This window comes from Rhipicephalus microplus, chromosome 5 (assembly GCF_043290135.1).
Source record: "Rhipicephalus microplus isolate Deutch F79 chromosome 5, USDA_Rmic, whole genome shotgun sequence".
NCBI classification, from domain to species: domain Eukaryota; kingdom Metazoa; phylum Arthropoda; class Arachnida; order Ixodida; family Ixodidae; genus Rhipicephalus; species Rhipicephalus microplus.
The window spans coordinates 23,707,896-23,728,679 of NC_134704.1; the positions used below are offsets into that span (position 1 = coordinate 23,707,896).

A 20,784-nucleotide genomic window follows, 5' to 3' on the forward strand; every position below is an offset into this window, starting at 1 on the left:
CACTGGAAAGATGGGAAACATGCATGTAACACCGATATAAGATACCCGTAAACCAAGGATTAGATGCTGCGCCAGAAGCAGTTTCTCTCCACTGTACAGGCTGATGGATGGATCCCTAACATAAGCAGTTGTCTGGTGGTTCTAAGGTGTAGATTACAAGGTCATACTTACGATACTTACGAACACTTCGATACTTACGATCAGAGGTGCATGTACAGTGGTACTTACGGTATTTTGCTTTATGCTGCCAAAGAGGGGAGGGCCACCGAGGTTAGGTCTTCTTTTGTTGTCGTGCCGCTTCCAGTAGTGCAACTCGGGCGGGAAGCGGGACAAAGGATCACACCATTTATCTATGTCGTTTATTCAAACAACTTTTGTATCGGAAAAACGGTTTGTTACTTATCAAATTAATAAGAAATTGTGACTTGGAAGTTTTTCTATAAGTATATAGTTGTGTCTTGCACAGCGGATCTTGGTTATTAATATTATAGAGTATATCTGAGATGGCCGTTTTCACCCATTCACGCAGGGGGCGTTTAACTCGCAACTCGAGCGCGATTGAGGCCTGCGTTTAATGTGGTCAAATTCTGAATTTCAAACGAAAACGACATGCCTGGGGCCGAAAGCAAAATGGCGCTCGGATGCTCAAGGCATGCACTTGGAGAACATACCGCGACGGCGCAGTGAAATACGGAATACGAATTCGTGGACTCATTTATTAGCTCGAACTCCTCAGGGTGATCTCAGGAATGCAAATGATAAGCCTAATATTTTCTAACACTTCAATGAATGTGTTATGGTACGCCTCATTCGCGTTCCGCGATTTCTCCTGCACGTAAAGCATCGGGCGTAATTATACTCCTGGAGGTAAAACTGGTAATCTAAATATAATCGATTTCGAAAGTTCACTGTGTCCTGCTGTGCAGCGCGGGTAACCTCAGGTCGTGTCTGCGCGAGGGTGTAGTGTATAGGAGTTCACGGAGGCATGTTCATGTTCGACGTTTTTCACCGTTTTCGTTTGGCACTCTGTAAGCGATGTTCATTCGTCTATTTTGTGGCGTTATTTCTAGTGCTTTCTTCTACACGATGACGTGCCTGTCTTTTACAAAAGCGCAACGCGGCGTAATCATGAAGTGTAGCTGCAGAGCCATGGGCAGTGGCTATCCGCGGCTTGTCCGAGGTTTTATTACACACGCTCAGTGCGCGCGCCTTGGTGTTTGTTTTAAAATCAGGTTACTGACGTCCCCGTGTGTCACTCGACCAATGGTCACTTGTTCACGTGGCTGATCTCTACATAAAGCTTTTTCGAAGACGCACACCATGTCACGAAAAATGCGACTCCCTATAAACATATGGTGTGCCCTGTAATAGGATCGTGGTGACCCGGTAAAAATGTGGCAATAATATTTGAAATCCCTGCACTCAACAAGAGGCATAGTAGGCGACGGTCGTAGGTTTTTCATCTGCCAGACTATTGGATTGTGGTATACATACTTTTGTCAGATGTTGGGGACGCGATGAAATTAGTTGGTTAAACACCGTAAGCCCAAGGTCATCACGGATGTAGACAGGTGATGCAGGAGCTGCACCATATTGTATATTTTTGCAGCTATTTTGTTATGCTAGGTATTTAAAGCAAAAAGGACAGCCCAGCTGGCAAAACAAAAGGCTTGTGTAAACAAGAAATCTACTGCAGGGTCACAGGTAGCTTGTTCTCGTCTGTTGGGTCGTTTTCGTTGTTTCCATGCAGTTGGGGAACAAAAATCACGAGTAGGTACACGCGGTCTGCGCTTGTTTGCCTTTGCATTGCTCAGAATGATATAATAGAGAAAAATGATATTTACCATTGTCAATGAGAAAAAAAACAATGCGTTCACCATAATGGTGGTAAGCAAACGAAAAAAAAGCAAGTGGTGACAATTATTCAGGTGCCAGTAGAATTAACCAAACAGCGCGAGTTTCGTAACATCAAACGTGTTCTCCGATCATGTGGATGGTCTTTTTTGTGTGTGTGTTTTTGAGTGTCTTTGCGACGGTTGATGCACTCCCTCTTCGTACCATTTCTGTGATCAGGTCGACATACCAGCTGTCGCTTTGTTTTCGAGGCATTTAGAACCGCAACAGACGCGCATAAAAGTGAGGGACGTTGTTGTTAATCACCTTCTTTAAGCATCCTTTCGCGAATTTCTTTCCCGTTTATACACGTCACTTCGGTCTGCGCAAAACTGATATGAACTTGCGCTTTCCGCTTTACACTCGCTTAAAAGTGAAAGCTGCAACTAATTTTATTCGACCACTCGCACGAAGGCTTCAAATGCGCTGAAGTAGCAATCATCCGTTCATCCAAAAAACGACAAACAAGATAGGGGGGCCACCACGGTCTACGCCGCGCCATCGTCAGAACGCGTGGGACTTTTTTTTTTTTTCACGACGCGTGCAGCTAAGGGTTTGTTTTGTAGACCCCCGTACGGAAACGCACGCCATTCGGAAGAGAAGACGACGACAACAACGCACAACTGTTAACGAGGGGCGAACTCCGCGAAGAGACACCCAATTTCAAGATTCCTAAATATAATAGTGTCCTCTTATAGCTTGAACGACGCCGCAAACACAACTTACGTCGCACACTGCGCACAACACAACAAACTGCGCTATCTTTTCTCGGGGTTCTGGCACGTCTTCTCCAGGTGTATCCACTCGAAGACGCAGTCCCACGAATACAAGGTCCGGGCTGTATGGCTGCAATCTAGACATGCGCGCATCGTTCATTCTCTCTTTCTCGCTTGGTCTTCTCTTTGTTCTTCCGTGCCTTCCTCCGTCGAGGTCGCGTTGGACACCACACGTAAAGTTGTCCGAGCCACCGTTGGAGAGAAATCCATCTTGAAGCTGCTTTTGGCACGATTAAACTCTAGAAATAGATAAGAAACAGGCAGATACATAGTTGATTACACGCCCAAGCGTGTTCTCTATCCATTTGATGACTGCGAAAGAGCTAAAAAATACAAAAAAGGACAGACACCACCACCACCACCATACGACACCATCATCAGCACATACAAAACCGTCACCAGCGAATACAAAACAGTTACCAACACATACAACACCGTCAGCAGCATATACTACATGGTTACCAATACCTACGACGCAGTTACCAGCACGTACAACACCATCACGAAAATTGTCACTAACAGCTACAACAGCAGCAACACCACCAGCACAAAAAACATACCCCCCCCCCCCCCACCTTCAGAACTGACAACGACAAACACATTCGGGGATACCTTGTGTGCCGATGAAAGTGATGTGCGACCCTTTACCGAGAGCAGGGGGGAGATGAGTAAATTAACACCATGCAGCGTGATATAGGCGCATTTTATTTCTGCCTGGCAAAGAACGGCCAAACGAGAGTGCAACGGCAACTCGAACTCAACAGCTTGTCAATGAGTCGTGCAGCTTGTTTCCATCTGTTCGCTCTTCATATCTGAAAGCCACGAAAAAGTGTGGTCGGGCGCATGTGTTGTAGAAAACTGAAACAAATGCTTTACAACAATCTCATGGAGATAGATAAACAGCTCCATTGTATTGCAGTTTTGTTATACTGTGCACGGTGCTGTATGCGGTGAAACGTTCCAAAAATTACAGGAGGGATGTTGTTGCGGGGCATATACTGTACCTACAAAAAATGCGTTTTTTTCTCTCGTGGATGGATTTCGCAAACCCCCAAAAATGACTCCGCACACCCCCTAGCTGAGAATCACTTATGTAAACAAAATATATATTTAAAAAATGTCCTCCATTGCATTATGGAAGGAATACGGCGCAAACGAGACGAACACAAGAAGAGACACGGACAGTTAGTAGTAGGCCTGGGTCCATGTCTCTTGTTGTGTTTGTATCGTTTGCAACTTATTCGTTCCGCAAAACTTGCACTAACTAGCTAAACAAAAAGTTCTACTTGAATACCATTATTGTAACTTGCCTTCCCATTCCCCTCTTCCCCTTTGAGAGAAGCCTGCCGGGATCAGCCGACCCTCCGTGCTTTTGCTTAATTCTTTTATTATCTCTGAAAAATGCGTAGCATTTGCTACTGATAGACAACTTAATACGAACGATTAGGAGTTCATGGATCTGTAGAGGCTCGGTGGCAAGCATATGGAGCTTGCACGAAAGGCAGCCAGGTAGGCGGCCATTTCGTTGTCATGGCCATTCGAGTCGGCGATCGTGGAAGCGCGCACAGCAGCAGCTCTCGATCGAACAGTGATTGTGCAACCGCACTGTCTGGTTGCACCAAAAGTAAGGCAAACTAGTTGCAACCGAAGAACAATGGTTGCCGCTTCTTTAAGACTCTGTAAGGCAAACTAGTTGCAACTGAAGAAAGATGGTTGCCGCTTCTTTGAGACTCTTGTGTTCACAGGTGAACACGCAGAGTACACGAGAAAGCGCACAATGTGCTTAGGAAGTGAAAAAAAAAATAAACTACTGAATGGAAAGTTTGCATGCTGTTCAGTGCTCTCATGTTTCACTTAGCCAGTGCCTCACACAGGCGGCAACATGTTTTTACGCATAAATAATAAAAAAGAAAACAGCAGTGTCTAGAAAAAACAACAACATGAAGTGTAATTGTACCGTTCGATATTAAAACCTACATGAAAACCACAGCTGTACCAACTATCTGGAATAAGCAAGCAATGAAAGTCGTACTCACACAATTTAAGCTACCATCAAACTTTTATCCACCGGTCAATAGAATATTCCATCGAAGCGAGCCACCTGGAAGCAAACGGTTAAACGTCAGTTTTCATTGTACACCTTAGATGTTACTTTGAACGTATTTGCGAAATTGGGAAAACGATAGTTGCCTGAAAGCGCGAAGGGCGTTACCGGTAGTACGAAATGTTTCATTCCTAAAATGTCTAAAGCAGAGCCAAAACTGTAAACACGGAATGGCGGTCGACATAAGGATGCGCACGAAAGAGGGAGAGGGGGGCACAATTATTCTCCACTCTTTCGCACAGCGTAGGACCAGTCATATACCTATTTTTTTTAATGCGCAGGATTGTGGGAACACATGCTTTTGGCGATAATGACCACCGAGGACCGATGATTCGCATCACAATAACAACTGTTTACTTCTCAAATTTAATTCCGGAAAGTCGTGGTAGGCCATTACGAGAAGCACGCTATCGCTTCATTTAGATTTTTGCGTTTACAACAGAGCTCCTTTTCTTTCGAACTCGACCGAAGGGAAAGTAGGGCGGGGCGCCGTGGTGAATCTTGGGGGGGGGGGGGGGGGGGGTTCGTAATGGAGTACTCCGCCTACACCTGTGCCTGCCGATACGTTGTTCCGTCTTAACCCGTAACTTCGTACATACTGCAGCAATGAGTTCCCGTGATTCACGTGAAAGACAGCAAAGCATGTGTAAGAAATAACAATCACGTTTCTGAGATCATTGGCGATGCTTGTAAAGCGAGCGATCCATCAAAAAGGGGAAAGCTCAGCGGTATAACGTCGTGCCACTCCTTTGAAAGTTTCCTTCGAGTGATTAGTCTTCAAGAGATTAGAAGAAAAAAAAAACGTTTTTCATTGATAATTATCTAAAAAAAAAACCGCATGAATTGATCAAATCTTGGTGACCTCTGCGTGTGTTCTGGCCGCCTCTGCTGCAGCTTTTTTTTTTGTGGGGGGGGGGGGGGGGAGGCGCGTTGAGAAAATTGTTTCAATTACTTCTTCCATCCAACAAGGGCTTCACAGTATTTGTATACTGAAAATAATTTTATTGGAAATAAAGCTATTCGAGCTAGGTGAAAAAAAGATCAATACTTGGAATCGATCTTTTTCCCCGACTACTCTGTCGATGAGGCTTTAAGTCGAGCCGGCTTAACATCTAATGGACGTCGAAAAAACGGAACCGAAATAACCCCTACAGAGAACAATTGCTGTAGGTGAAAAAAAATTACACTTGTATCGAGATACTTGAAGTTAAGGCACGTTAGCTTCTATATCATTACATCGACGACGTCCATGTTTGCAAAAGAGTAGTGCACTGTGATGCCTTTGTTCGTGTAAGCAGGAAAACGCTACCTTCACCGTTTTGACAAGTTATTACCTAAATAAAACCGCAATGCACAGAAGTTTCAATTATTAGGTATTACGTTTTTAACAGCGTGAGCCTGGTTATTTCGGACAGTTTGGCACATAACGACTGTCCTCTTCGCACACTCTAAGAAAAAAAAAAGAAGTAATAGGGAGCCCACAGATTCGTTTTAAGCGCGGAACACTTTAGCGGCTCGGGTCGTCGTAACCAGTGCGGCGCTTGGCGTGGCTCAGGTAAGATCGCGTAAAAAAAAAAAAAGCAAGCGAGAAATAAAGAGAGAAAGGGAAAAAATAAGAAAGGTAGGCATGAACAAAAATAAATATAAAAAATAAGAAAAAAGACCCGGAAACAGAAAAAGAAGAAAGAGAAAACTGATGACAAATGAAGAAGGCTGCCCGGCACTGCAATTGATTCAGCCTTAGCCTCACTAGTGCGAAGCTGCGTTAATCTTTTTTTTTTTAAAGAGTTCTCGCTGGCCACGTATATAACTCTCTTCTACGTCACACGACTCTATGAAAAAGCATAATGAGTGTCACCCCTGAGAAGAGCGGACGTGATTCTTGAATGACAGTCATATACGTGCAAACCAGAACTCTCTCGCAAAAAAAAAAAAATAATAAAGATCGAAGGACTGCCCCCCCCCCCCCCCCTTTTTATTTTTTCAGTGTGGATGGCCCGCTGATCTCTTCGCGGTTTGATTTATTAAAAGGCTGAAATCGTTACATTAGGATATAGAGAATGCGTATAATTTCTTTACTATTCTTTGTCTCTCTCCTCTTGACAAAGAAAAAAAAACGACCCGAAATTATTGCTTTGCCTTCCAAATCAAATCAATGAAAACGTGGAAGGCCCTCAAATATAAAACTAAAAAATGTATTCACACGAAATATCTTACATTTGAAAGGAAACAATACATATTCTAATTACCGAACTGAAAAGATTTCTGGCTTAAAGAATGAAGAAAAAAATGATGTTAAAAGCTCGTAATTGCGAAGAAAATAAAAACTTTACTTGCAATTTCGCAGCTTTACTAGAAACGTAAATATAAAAAGTGACAAACTGCTTCTGTAGCGTGTACAGCATGCAGATATTTTAATAAATCTGTTTCTAACACGGAGCTGCAAAGTATAAAGAGATGACATGAAGACACCTATCATTATTTTGCATAATCTTATGAGGCGAATAATAGTTGTAAAAAAAGTTTAAATGAGCCGCTTCGAACTTGAAATATTTCCTTGTATTTATTCGCAGCTTCACACGAAATAGCAAGCGGCTTTTTTCATCAGTCGTTTATCGTATGAATGTGAAAAACAAACGTAATCACCGCAGAACTTTCCAAGAAAGACAGAAATTATCGCCGGCTTCACCAAGTCAATAGGCACAAGCTAAAGCACTATATAAAAATTTCGTTTGCCGAGTCATGTTTATTTCCCTTTAATACCAGTGCAACTCTCTCTATACAGATGTGTTCTCTGTCGTTAGTGCACTTCTGGTGGAGACATCTACGTTGACTTCATTCTACAATACAAGATGTTAGTATTTCTTACTGACATTTAAACAGAAATCCCCGACACGATGATTCAATGTAAAAGATGACAAGGTTTAAACCTTGGCCCATTCGTGACAAATTTTATAGCCATTTGCGGACACACGTCTGCTGTCCTTGGTGTGTCTGGCTTTCGTTTTCTCAATGTTCTTGCTCTGCATGCACTCTTGCTGAATAAGAAACGGCATTAAAGATAAAACAGTTACGTTTAGATAAAGTAAAGACAGAAAAGTTATCAGAACGAGTCCTACCGTTTCTTCTCGTACTCGGTGTCAGCCAGGAATCTCAGATGCCGCATCAAAGGTTCGGGGGGTATCGCCTCGAACGTGTTCTTCTTACCGGTCATAGAGCAGCTCTGTACGCGATAACCGTGAAGAAGAAACGCGCCTGCGTAGAAGAAGAAAGGGAGAGAAAGAGCGCGTCAATCAACAGCTCATGCGGCAGTATGACGAGATTTCAGGCCTTGCGCAGGATTAGTAACACCAGCTGCGCCACCCATTGAGACTGGTGACCAAAACCGGCTCAAGATGACCAGCGTTCACACACGTGCGCGCGATTTATGCCCGCCGCCACACAGAACTCACGGCTACTATAGCATCGGCATTGCGCCTACGAAATAATCTGACGTCCTGTGCCTGAGCATCAAGAGATCTAATCTGGCATCCTGTGCCTGAGCATCAAGAGATCTAATCTGGCATCCTGTGCCTGAGCATCAAGAGATCTAATCTGGCGTCCTGTGCCTGAGCATCAAAAGATCTAATCTGGCGTCCTGTGCCTGAGCATCAAGAGATCTAATCTGGCGTCCTGTGCCTGAGCATCAAGAGATCTAATCTGGCGTCCTGTGCCTGAGCATCAAGAGATCCAATCTGGCGTCCTGTGCCTGAGCATCAAGAGATCCAATCTGGCGTCCTGTGCCTGAGCATCGAGAGATCTAATCTGGCACCCTGTGCCTGAGCATCAAGAGATCCAATCTGACATCCTGTGCCTGAACATCAAGAGATTTGTGAGTGCAGATACGTGACTTAGCCATCGGGCAACGGGCTATGGAGCCAAAGTAGCCGCTTCGCTACCAAATCGGCCATTTGCGATCGGTTGCGACCAGTCACTTTATGACTGGTAACTAGGTAACGCGACTGGTATAAGTAGTAGACGTTAACGAGCCTTTAGTCTATGATAGCGACCACCTTAATTTTTTCCCATCTTGTGAAGTATGCGGGTGCCACGAAACAGCTGCGCACCTTCTCGGTGACTGCACCCGCTTCAACTGAGAAAGAGTAACCCTCTCAATCGCCATAGGCCAGCTGGGCAACCGTTCCCTGACAGAGAACAAAATCCTGGGGCCCTGGCCTACCCGGTCTACAACACTAGCTGCTCTTAAAGCGTTGTTGCGGTTCATTCGAGGAACCGGGCTTAGAGACAAACTGTGACTGTTTGCGGACAGCGTTGCTTCCTATAGTGCTCGGATCACTATTATCCCCCTGTCGTCATGAACTCTTCTTTTCTCCCTCTCTCACTGTTTTACGCCCATTTTCTCTTTCTCAAGGGGTAGCAAACCGGAGCCTTCTGGTTAACGTCCCTGTCTTTCCTTTACCTCTCTCTCTCCTTCTAGCTTAATTTTTTATGTTTTATGTCCCAAAATTACGTTGATGACCATTCAAGTCTATAGCAATGGAAAATCCGTATATAAGAAATTAAGCCCCATACGAAAAAGACATGAAAGAGGCTGAAACTAGCAACTACTGTCACTAAACGAGCCATTTAAACCCTGCAGCAGCGTTTTTGCGCATGAGCGACTGTGCTGTCTCGGGTATACTAACGTGTACCAGTTGGCTGAACTCATCGCCTTCCTATTTAAGTGGGTGTTGGGAGCTTTTTTTAATAGATGCAGCTACGAAGGTTGGACGGCTAGAACCTGAACCAATTCGGACAAAGCTTCAATTGCTACTGAAAACAACCATATTCCAGCAGTGAAAAGTTACAGTATATCTTATATAATTCCCAGAAACAGGGAGGTATGTTCGTGTGCCTCAGAATACTTGAGACGGAATCTGAAACATTTGAGACGCCAAGGACAGGCAAGCTTGAACTTTCCGCAGATGCGAAGAATCAGGACTTCGACAAACAATGCGTATAGTTCAACTTGCAAAGTATTTCGAGGACAACTGCGCAATATTAAAAAAAATAAAACATGGAAAGACAGAGATACCTGCACACAACACAGGTGCTGAATCACAACTCAAGACGACACTAAGTACGTATTCGGGCACTTCAACATCTTATACGCAACGATGCACACTTCAAGACCGCGTACAGCCCACTAGTCCACGTACTAGTACCACCTTGCAAAGTATTCACGCCACTACATAGCGTGGTACGCGTGGTAACCTGTTTGCTTTGCTGTATACTGACCCACGGCGACTGGAGCATTCCGATCCTTGTAGAAGTACAGGCAGGCGTCCTTGAGCACGAGGAACCTCTTCTTCCAAGATTTCCACTGCTGACTGAGCTTGCATAGGTAGCCCTGACAGTCGGGGTCCGGCAGGGAACCGCACGGCGAGTGCATGTTGCTGACCACGGTGTCCATGTACGAGGTACCCTGGCACGCAAGACGGGAAAGTCAACGATCTCGAATCTATATGCGAAGAGATTTGAACAAGAACGTTGCTGAAGCGCGACTTATGCCCGGAAAGAGCAGCCGGACCTCCGCCATGTTAGGAAGGGCACGACAAACAGCTCATATCATGGGTACTTAAAAAGGAAAACGGGGAGCTGGTGGGGAAAGGAATCATTTAGTGTACTAAGCGCGCTCTACTGAAATGGCTGTCAAGATGAAGAAAAGACGGTGGTTTTCAAAAGAGTTGAAGATGACTAGATTTGCCAGAAACATCATGCTGCTTACCACTCAAATTCATAGCTTTAACAATTTCTTGAAGATAAAAGTAACAAAAGGTCATGCGGCATCTTCTGCGTTTGACTAAGGCGACTCAAATACGAAAGCGATCTTTTTATTCTCAGCCAATCATATTGATTCCCCCTCCCCTCCTCTCCCAGAATAAATGTGCACCCAATGAGGTTTCGCGTTGCCTCCGAGATCAAAAGAATTGGCAGCTTTATGCACTTGACCTCTCGCGGCATCGCCGTGCTTCGACCTTTAACCGAGCGACGCTGTCTGATGACGGCATACGGTGATGTCACGTTGTGTGACGTCATGACGATTTCATAAGGTAGCGTTGCCACATTTTTTTGCTCCGTCACTTGTGTTGACGCCTACGTCACCGATGGTCTCTTATGACGTTGGATGAGGCTTTTCAGGCTACCGCCTTAACGAAACTGGGACTTGTAATGTCGGTGCACGGCCGCTGGATCAAAGCGCTTTGATCCAGCGGCCGTGGTCTGCGACGATAATTTCCTCCATATATCCTCCATATATATCCTCCATATTTCCTCCATGTATAAGTTGTTCAAATAATTCACCTACAACACCACATTGGAAGCCTCACCTGACGTACGACTAATGAACAAACAGAGGAGCCTAGCATGTCAGCGTGGTTACCCCACTTCAACATGCAAAAAAAAAAAAAAGCCGGACAAGAACGTTCGATGTTTAATCATGAAACCGCACATGGCTAATGCAAGCGAAAGGCGCAAGATTGAGATTTGGGCGGCGTTAGGACTAAGATTGATAGAGTCTTCCTTAGCGAAGTAGAGTCTTTTTAACGGCAATTTTCTTTCTATTCGGGAATACTTAGCCGCTTTTGTACGAGTGGTCGTCCTAGTATCGTCTTAATTTTGGTAAAAGCTTCGCGGGGCGTCGTTCCCCTGATGGATCAGATAACGGTGCAGCCGCTCCTAAATGTAGACCACGAGCATGGATTATATATATCCGCTATTAGCATATTGCTTACTTGGAGGTTAGCTATACACTACGAATCAGTATTACTTGACTGAATTAAATTATACAAAGGCATTAAGATAATTGATGGTGCCATGGTAGAGGAGTTCCGATTGCGGAGGGGTGCTGATGTAGCCGACACTGTCACGAGGGAGAAGTTTTTAAGACAAGCTAGATAAGGTGGGCGAGTGGTCATTTATATTTAGGGAGGCAGGATTGCAGAAATAATGTTTTTGACTTACCCTCGATGCAATGCAGGCGACTTGGTTCAAGGCACTGATCCATCTGCAGAAAAAGCGAAAAAAAAAAACCATTTTGGCATATGGCAGTATTGTGGTCAAATAAAAGGTATCGATTAAACAAGAGATATGGGAAAGAAATATTGGCGTGAGATACTCGGCAGCCGTAGGACTCGGACGGCGATGGTCAATTAGCCTTCCTTAACACCATAAAGTTATCACGAGAAATGCATGTGTGTAAGGCATGGTAAGATAATTCGCTAACGCACTTTTTATCTTGTTTTATTTTATTTTTTTGCCTAAATGTGGTCACGGGTATGATTAAGCATTCAAGATTGATGGGATGGATATAAAGGACGAAAGAAAAGAAAAAGCACATCACGATTTCAAATCAAATCACATTGTAGGGTGCGTCTAAGGAGACGAACGATTTTGATCTTATTAGTAAAATACTCTTGCAATATCCGAAACATCAGGCGTGCCTTTTAAAAGCACCTTGTAAATAAGAAAATGCGCAAGAAAAAAAAAAAAAGGCGGGTGCCGCCGCCACGTTGAAGTTGCCACTCCTGTAACCATGACGTCATAATTTTTGACGGCGTCTGCTGAGGCCTACGTAGACTTAACATGCCAAGTTTCAGGAAATTTCGTGTGGTTGATGTGGCCAAGAAACGACCCCCTCCCTCTCCACACACATTTAAATACATGACGTCACCGTAAGAGGAAGGAAGGAAAATGGGGGAAAAGAACGGCAGGGAGGTTAACCAGCCTATAGGCAGCCGGTTTGCTACCCTGCGCATGAGAGAGAGATGGGGGAGATAAAAGATAGAGAGCAGAGAGGGAAGAGAGAAACACAGCACATTCGGCAGCACACGCGCGCACACTCAGTCATAGTCCAGTCTTGTCTTTCGCGGTGTGTGACATTGCTGTTAAAGTCGCTTGTTCAAGTCCGTGTCGTAACAGACTTCATTGTAAGAGACTTCAGCAGGAAGTATAGATGTGAAACTTTCGACATTAATTTCCTCATCTGTTAATTCACGCATAGAGATACATTGAACAATATATATTTGAGACTATAACTAATCAGTCTAAACTAATTTATTGGTTTGTTGGTTCGCATTAGTGTTTTTTCAAGAGGAACAGAACCTGAAACGGGATGCATGACCCAAGATTACGAAACATGCTAAAAATGTGAAATATCTCGCTAGTATACGTTCCCGGCAAGTATATCAGTGTATTGTATTCCTAAAGCATGCTTTCAGACGGAGGCAACTATTGAGATAAAGCAAGATAAGCAAGGAACAACGAAGAACAACAAAGAAAACTAAAGACCCCAACTTGAGGGTCAATGTTTCTGGTGCTGCCGAAGAGCGAATGGCAAAGCAGTGATCCTGTACGGTCACTTGGGAAGTGCCGAAAGGACGTATAGATGAAACGTGAATCGAGATATAGAAAAGCCTGGCCTATACAAAGGTCTCGCAAAGCTACATGTGTGACAACGGCTACAATGAAAAGAAAACAAAGAGCACGTGTAGAGAGCTGTTTTAGGAGGTTGTAACTGCGTGGGGAGGCGTAGCGAAGGCGAAATGCAGTTTTTCTCGGGAGAAATGAACTTGTGGCTTGGAACGCAAACACAAAAAAGAATAAAAACAAAGAAAGGAAAAAAAGAAACGAGGAAGTTTTCAGTTCCTTATTGGCTTACATCTCACAAGATAGGACAAAATTAGGACATTCTTCTAAGGATGTCTTTAGAGGGATGTAGAGAAAGAAATGAAAGAGTGGGGAGAGTGGCGGAAGCAGTATGACCACAGAGACCAGCGAAAATGGTGGAGATAGTAAACACAAGCGATAGAAGTCCTTTTCGCGGTACCCCTTCTTGTTGTGTTTTTTTTTAATGTTTTTTTTTGCAGCACACCCCAAGACCGGAAATGGACAGACAGAGATGAACAGGCTCTGGCAAGAGAGAGAAGGAAATTGAGGGACGCGGGAAGCATCTCAAAAAGGGGAGGAGAGATGAACGCATTTGTTTTAGGCGGCGGTTTTGTTGTTTGAGTACTGAGGCAGGAAACTGGCAGGGAAACCAGGCAGGAACTCGAGGCTAGAGTGAGGACAGCGAAGGAAAATGGGAACTTCTCCCGAGTCACACAAATCCGTGCAGCGTGGCAAGAGGCTGCCATAGTCGCGTCGGTGAAGAATAGCCAGGAACCACGGAAGAAGAATATGTTTAATGAAGAGAGGGTGGCTTGGAAAGTGAGTTTCCAGCCTGCTACTCCTCACGGGTGCAAGGGGGAAACAGAGAGGAGGGGTAAGGAACTAGAATCACGGCGATGCCTAATTAGCTGCGTGCCTAGAAAGCTTTCCGTGCGTTAAGCCAATTTAAATTAGCTCCGAGAATTAGCGCTCTACAACTTTACACCAGTCAAGTATATTTTGATACATTTAAGCTTATTAATTCGTCGGAGAAAATAATTAGGTATGTTACCAGCGCACAACCTGAGGGCCATACTATTACCTACCCATTGATCCTGTATTCCCTAAACTTCCTTTGTACGCCCACCTCTTTCCGCCTACCGAATTTTGATGTAAATTATCGCATTTGGGCTATGTTGACGCCGCAAAGTTTTCGTAACCAGATAATGCATTTCTAGGTAATTAGAATGCATCAAAGTTTTTTTAGAACCAGTACAGGCTAAACGTCTGCAAACATTAGAAGGATCATTGGGCGTTGTGACGAGCTACTGCAGGAAGGTTTTAGCCGCCTACACCACGGCCCCCTCTTCTTAAGCTTTCCTAAGAAAGCCGAAAAATACTTTTCACTTTAAAAGTGGACATCACGCCCCGCCGCGGTGGTCTAGGGGCTAAGGTACTCGGCTGCTGACCCGCTGGTCGCGGGATCGAATCCCGGCTGCGGAGGCTGCATTTCCGGTGGAGGCGGAAATGTTGTAGGCCCGTGTGCTCAGGTTTGGGTGCACGTTAAAGAACCCCAGGTGGTCTAAATTTCCGGATCCCTCCACTACGGCGTCTCTCATAATCATATAGTGGTTTTGGGACGTTAAACCCCACATATCAATCAATTGGCGTCTTTCACGACATCATAATCACCCCGCTTGCTGGGAGAAGGCGCTTGATAAACGAGAACACGTGAAAAAAAAAACAGAAAAAAAGAAAAAGCGCGAGTGGCGATGTCGCCATGAAGTTCCCGCACCCGTTGGCATGACGTCATAGATACTTTGCCCCACGTAGTTTTTAATTGGTAAAAATAAACTACAGTATCAACGGTAAAAGATTGGCAAAAGTGAGCAGTTGCCGGAGCAGCGAGATAGCGATACGCGGCACTGCGCTTTTTCCCCCCCGAGAGCGCCGATTTCGAAAGTGACTAGAGCATTCCATTTTCCAAAGCAGGGGTGGCCGGCAGAAAGATATATATATAATAAAAAGGAGATTTTTCGGGCAACTGGGATATGTATGACTGCTCGCAACTTCAGCGAAGAAAAAGAATATCCAGTGCCTAGCCACATCTGCCGATAAGCAACGAAAGAGCGTCATTTAGGATGTTGGCCTTCGGACGGGCTAACCGCAAGGTGGGCTGCTTTTCGCCAGCCATCCCCGCCTTTGGAAAATCGAATGTGCTTGGCAATCTGGCTATCGACATGCTCGTGAGAAGCAGCGCCGCGTGTCGCAGTTTTGTGGCTCCCGGCACCGTTCACGTTTGCTAATATTTTTTTCCGTTGAGACTGTACGGTGTCTCGTGAGGGAGCAGGAGGTTTGACGTAGCAAGTCTCAGGATGTTTCGTTGAGCCATTGAGGTGAAAGTACAAAAGAAAAAAAAAAACCATACATCTAAACTTGTGATTTCAACATCAGAGATTTGGGTAAGAAATTTAAAGCTGAAACTTCTGACATTGATTTCCTCTTACATTAGTAAACTTTTGGTGGTGAAATTAATAATAAGAATTTTCAGCGCATAAAGTATTGGTCTAAACTGAGTTATTGTTTCACACCCTTTCACACAAGGATAGTGGAATGCTTGGCATATTTGGAGGGAAAGAGTAACGAAATGACCAGGCAGAGCAGAACACGTACAACAGCGCTGACGCGGCTTGACCGGTAAAAAAAAAAAAAAAAAAATCTTGACATCTTGATCACCCGGGTTTTCGTTCCCTTCACTGTTGAATGAAATAATACATTCATTAACAAATGAAAAAGACCTTTATTAATGAATGAAAATAACCTACGTTTACGAATGAAAATAACCTTCATGTTTCCATCTTTTGGTGGGCTGTCAAGATGTGAAGCAGTGAACACCAATCTTGTCAGGCATCTGATAGTGGAATGGTTGCCCGTGTAATGCTGGGCGCGGAGAATGCTTGGCGAGCGCCCATTTTCATTGAGACAACTATTCCACCATCAAGAGACGGAACTTTTTCAGCGGCCCTGACACTAGCTTTCGCTGCACTGTACGGAATTCGCGAGATTGTGCACGGGAACGCGCGGAAAATGAGCAAAAAAGCGTGCCTTCCGGCGGCCTCTTCGTCGTCGGCCGCGAAGTAGATGGCGTTGGAGTTGGTTGTGGTCCCCGGCGATTTGACGACCTTGAAGGCGTGCTCCGCCCCGGCCTCGACGACACGGCTCACGGACACCGCCTCCAGCATCACGGCGCCCACCATGTCGTAGGCCTGTGAGGGCGTGTGCACGTGTCAGACGGTGGAGGTGCCATGTTCATTCATTCATTCATTCATTCATTCATTCATTCATTCATTCATTCAAAATGCAAAATTCGGAGAATGTAGTATGCAGACGAGGGTCCCAAAGTCAAGCGACTGCAGTGGGACCCTCGGTTAACAATAACAATAAAATTATTAATTATAACAGCACGTAAAATACGCAACACAAGTGAAAAGTAAACAGTGAAGTTACATAAAATAACATCAAGTAAACAAAAAGGGCAGTCAGAATGCATGTTAGACTGAACTATAGAGGAACGCGTTATCGGGGTACCGAGGCAGCGTTCACGAAAAAAGAAAAAAAATGCGAGGGAATAGAAAATTACAATGCACATTTCAAATCGATTGGGAGACGTGCGTGAAAATGCACTCGTGAAGCTCATGTGCGCAAACATTTGTTGTCGTTGACGCGCTCATTAAAGAAAAAAAAGTGCAGCTATAGCAGTGAGGACTATCCCCGGTATTCACAAACGCTCCTCGACTCGACTTCCATCCTTCACTTGACAGAGTTGAGCACTGCGTCACCGCTCGGCTGAAAATGACGCTGCGCTACTCAAGAATCGTAGCTGATTATTGCTGATATGCAGTGACTAACCGTGCCTAGAGATGGCGCTTCCATCGGCTTTCTCAAGTGAAGGTGAAGCGTTGAGTGAAGGGACGTTCTAGAATACGGGGGTATAGCTGAAGTATCCAAGTGTTTCTGGTACCTGGCTGCGGGAAACAATTGGTGGGAATTGCTCGTTGAAACACTCGTGTGCTTTCATCCATAAGTGACCTGTACGGTACCGTATAGTATTTAACATGTTTTTACAGCGAAAGCTGTATATGGCTAGGAGAAACGAAAAACCGTCCGGCAGCGGGGTCATAAGCGCTGTCCATTGGCTGTGTTATCAGTTACGTCGTTCACAGCATCGTACCCAAGGAGGTCAAAAAAAAAAAGAAAAAAAAAAGAAAACGCAAAGCCTGCACGGAAGGTGCAGCACAGCCACAGCGAAAGCTAGAAGAGCGGCATTTCAGAGCCTTTTCTAGACACTCACTGGTTAACTGCTGCAAGCACACTTGCTTGATACCCACTACGGCATTAATAATACAAATTTTCGGGCAGTAGGCCGCCATTCGCTATGCTATTTTTCGTCATTCTTCAGAGAGGCGCAGTATTCGCTAAACACTTGCAAGGAATTTCGTGGCAATTCTTCATGCCGTGCTGACGACGATGAGGAATTATGCCTGAAGTGGGTATGCGCCACAGTCAATAAATGAACAAGAACAAGCCTCACAGTAATGGGTTGGAACATTGGACGACCCACTTGTTACGCTATTCACATTGTGCGACAACCGGTTGTTTTTTTTTTCGCTGTTTTAAAACGCTTTATAAGTCGTAATAACGTGATTGCTTTCCCAACATGAAGCCTGCCTAAGACAAGTTCGCCAACAAGTCCCAAGCACCGGCGTGACCCAGTTAATGAAGAAAAAAAAAAAAAAACCGGCATGGCTCAGTTATATATTACTTGGCTGGCACCCAGCGGACTCGGGTTCGAGCCCGACTGTGGCATTGGTAATAGTTTTTCTTTCTAATTTCGTGCGATGTGGTAACGGACACCGGCGGCGGCGGCAGTGTCGGACAACTACAGCGCCGCGCGTGACCCTAGTTTTGATCTCGTAACAGCTTTCGCTGTAAAAAATAATGCTGGAATGGAAATAATGTTTGGTAAGCGAAGCCAGACGACCGCCATCTTACTTCAGGTACAATTAGAGGTGTGTGCTAGAAAAAAGTGGTTAATGATTTAGAGCACTTGGTAATCTACTATAGGAGAGGCATCAAGCCGTCTTTCGTACAGACTTCAAAGTCAGATGTGTTTGGATAAAAAGCTCAACACTTTAGGGTATACTGCACTCTACCATGCGATAGCTTTAAGCTGTCCCGTAATTATGGTCGCCATACTCTCGTGTGACAAGGTGATGACAGCACGGATAAAAAAATCCCAACATCGTTCGGCTGGCACGCTGTACAAATTTATTAGCGGCAATTGCTTCATATACATACTGCTCAACACGTGTCTTAGTGTTACTGGCTTTCCGTAAGAAGCCTCGAAGTCTTGGAAAATATTACGTGGGAGCGAGCTACCTGTGCTAACCCGTATTCGTTACATTTGTCAGGTGCAGCCGTCTCTTACTCTATGTTTAGGCAGACGAACGCTTCAGCTTTCGCTGGTTAACCATTTGTACGGAGTGCTTGGGTGATGACCTGTTTTCAACACTCCCTATATCTAAGTAAAGAAGATTCAGAGTGTATCTACGATGCGCTCCGTGCTATAGCTGCAAGACCTGCAAGGCTCAGCTGTTTTAAGGACCTCACGCGATGCACCTTCAAAAAAAAAACAGGTACTTGCGTTTCCTACGGGAAATTCTTGAAGCAAGACGGAACGGAGAGGCCCAAATGAGAGCGTCAAAACGTGCACGGGTCGTTGCAACACTGACCCTGTCAGAGGAACGCCCAGCCTGGTTGATTACATGCGAGCTTGTAGCAACATGGTCGTACAACGATTGACTGATCAGGAGTGGACATTGAGGCGAGAGAAGCAGTGTCGTCTGGGGATGGTTTATTTTCTCGTTTTAGTGACACACACTAAGCACAATAAAGACAGTGCAAAAGAGAAAAAAAAAGTTAGTGTATACGAATCGATCAGCGTCCTGGTATTCTTAAAGGGGCACGGACTACAGTTTTCGAAGATGACTTTACCCCGCCACAGAAGTATCCTGTATACAGAGACGGTTCTGAGCGAATGCAAAGCTCACAAGATAGCGATGAGATATTGTAGCGATACTGCAGTACGCAGGCTTGTCAAACAAACTTATTTATTAGGTTGCACTTGGGCCCAAAAGTCAAGGCGACTGTGGAGAACTGCGATTCCGTCGAACACTAAATAAATTCCCCCGAACACTTCCTCTTCGTCTTCACCAGAAGCTCGAGCACGTTTGGGTGCACGTTAAAGAACCCCAGGTGGTAGAAATTTCCGGAGCCCTCCACTACGGCGTCTCTCATAATCATATGGTGGTTTTGGGACGTTAAACCCCACATATCAATCAAGCTCGAGTACGTGGCATATGCAAGCTGGGTATGGCCAGGAGCCACCAGGGTCTCGGCGCGGCACGGTGAAGGGCGCTCTATTTGAACGCGGCCAATATGTCGCGGTATATATGTCATTTTCACATTATAACAGCAACTGTGGGCCGCCCAAAGCAAGCCAACGAAGCCGCCCGAGTCCAATGGATTGATGTCGATGACTAAACTGAGACATAATCGAGTAAAATGGGTGTCTGTCCACAAGAATAATCGTCATCTGTATTGCGTTCCTTTTCTTCCGTTATCGTCGCATGCCCGGCACTTTCAGGCGATGAACGACATCAGTGTGTCATAGCCTCAACTGTCAGCGTGTCATAGCCTTCTTAACAGGAAAGAGGCCAGGGCCGAGTTTTGAAAAAAGGAAGCGCAAGCAAGCCGCATGACGATTATTGTCAGATAAAAAGACACCGTTTTTTATTCGATCATTTTTCACAGTGTAGGCTGGAGCTGAGGCCCACACCGAATAGTCGTGCGGAGCACCCACTGACAACGACGTCAGGTTACTGCGACAATTAAAGTGAGTTTGCGCGCCTGTACGGCTAGTTCTGTGACATAATGTACCAAAGCATGCAGTAGCAATTAAGCGCCACCAACAAAGCCATGGAGCCCAGCAGCTGCAGAAGTGTGTAACGATATTTCGTGTTATCACGGGACGAGGAACGCATACCATGTCCTGACGTCATAATACAGTAGGAACTGAAACTAGCTTTTACAATAAAAGCACGGAGTAATGTTTTAAGGCACTCACCCTTACGAGCACATTCTATAGGCTCTTGAGGGCTTGGCCTTTAGCTTGAAGTGATAAAACCACAAATGAACACTTTTGTGTCGGGGGCCTTTGAAGATATAACAACACATTAGAGACCGCTTTGTAATTTATAGCCCCGCAGTAATCGATTCACGCAAGCTATAGACTGCCGAATCGGGTCTGGTATTTATTATGGATCATTAACGTAACGCCTTAATGAGCTCGTTAGTGGCGCTAGAAAAGTTCGGTAGTAAGCAGCTTGTCCAATCGGCGACAAAGGCATCGTGGCAGCAAACGCGAAACCCGGCTCTCGGGATAAAAATCGAAACGGAAAGATAAAATAATAAAACATGCAAACGGAAAAAAATACACACAGCACAAGTATGGTAATTCTGTACAACTCTCGACAGGCTGCAGCG

At 44.9% G+C, this 20,784-nt stretch overlaps 1 protein-coding gene across 3 annotated transcripts in view; it reads right to left on the reverse strand.

Moving 5' to 3' along the window:
• Window positions 1-345: 345 nt before the first annotated feature.
• Window positions 346-20,784, reverse strand: part of LOC119173957 (uncharacterized) — a 224,473-nt gene continuing 204,034 nt past the window's right edge. For all 3 annotated transcript variants that reach the window (XM_075895013.1, XM_075895012.1, XM_075895015.1), the window contains exons 9-14: window positions 16,285-16,445; window positions 11,776-11,818; window positions 10,051-10,237; window positions 7,893-8,028; window positions 4,706-4,770; window positions 346-2,908 (exon numbers count right to left, since the gene is read on the reverse strand). In XM_075895013.1, the coding sequence (XP_075751128.1) occupies window positions 4,722-4,770; window positions 7,893-8,028; window positions 10,051-10,237; window positions 11,776-11,818; window positions 16,285-16,445 (576 nt within the window). In that variant the 3' untranslated portion in view covers window positions 346-2,908; window positions 4,706-4,721. The remainder of the gene's footprint in view (window positions 2,909-4,705; window positions 4,771-7,892; window positions 8,029-10,050; window positions 10,238-11,775; window positions 11,819-16,284; window positions 16,446-20,784) is intronic.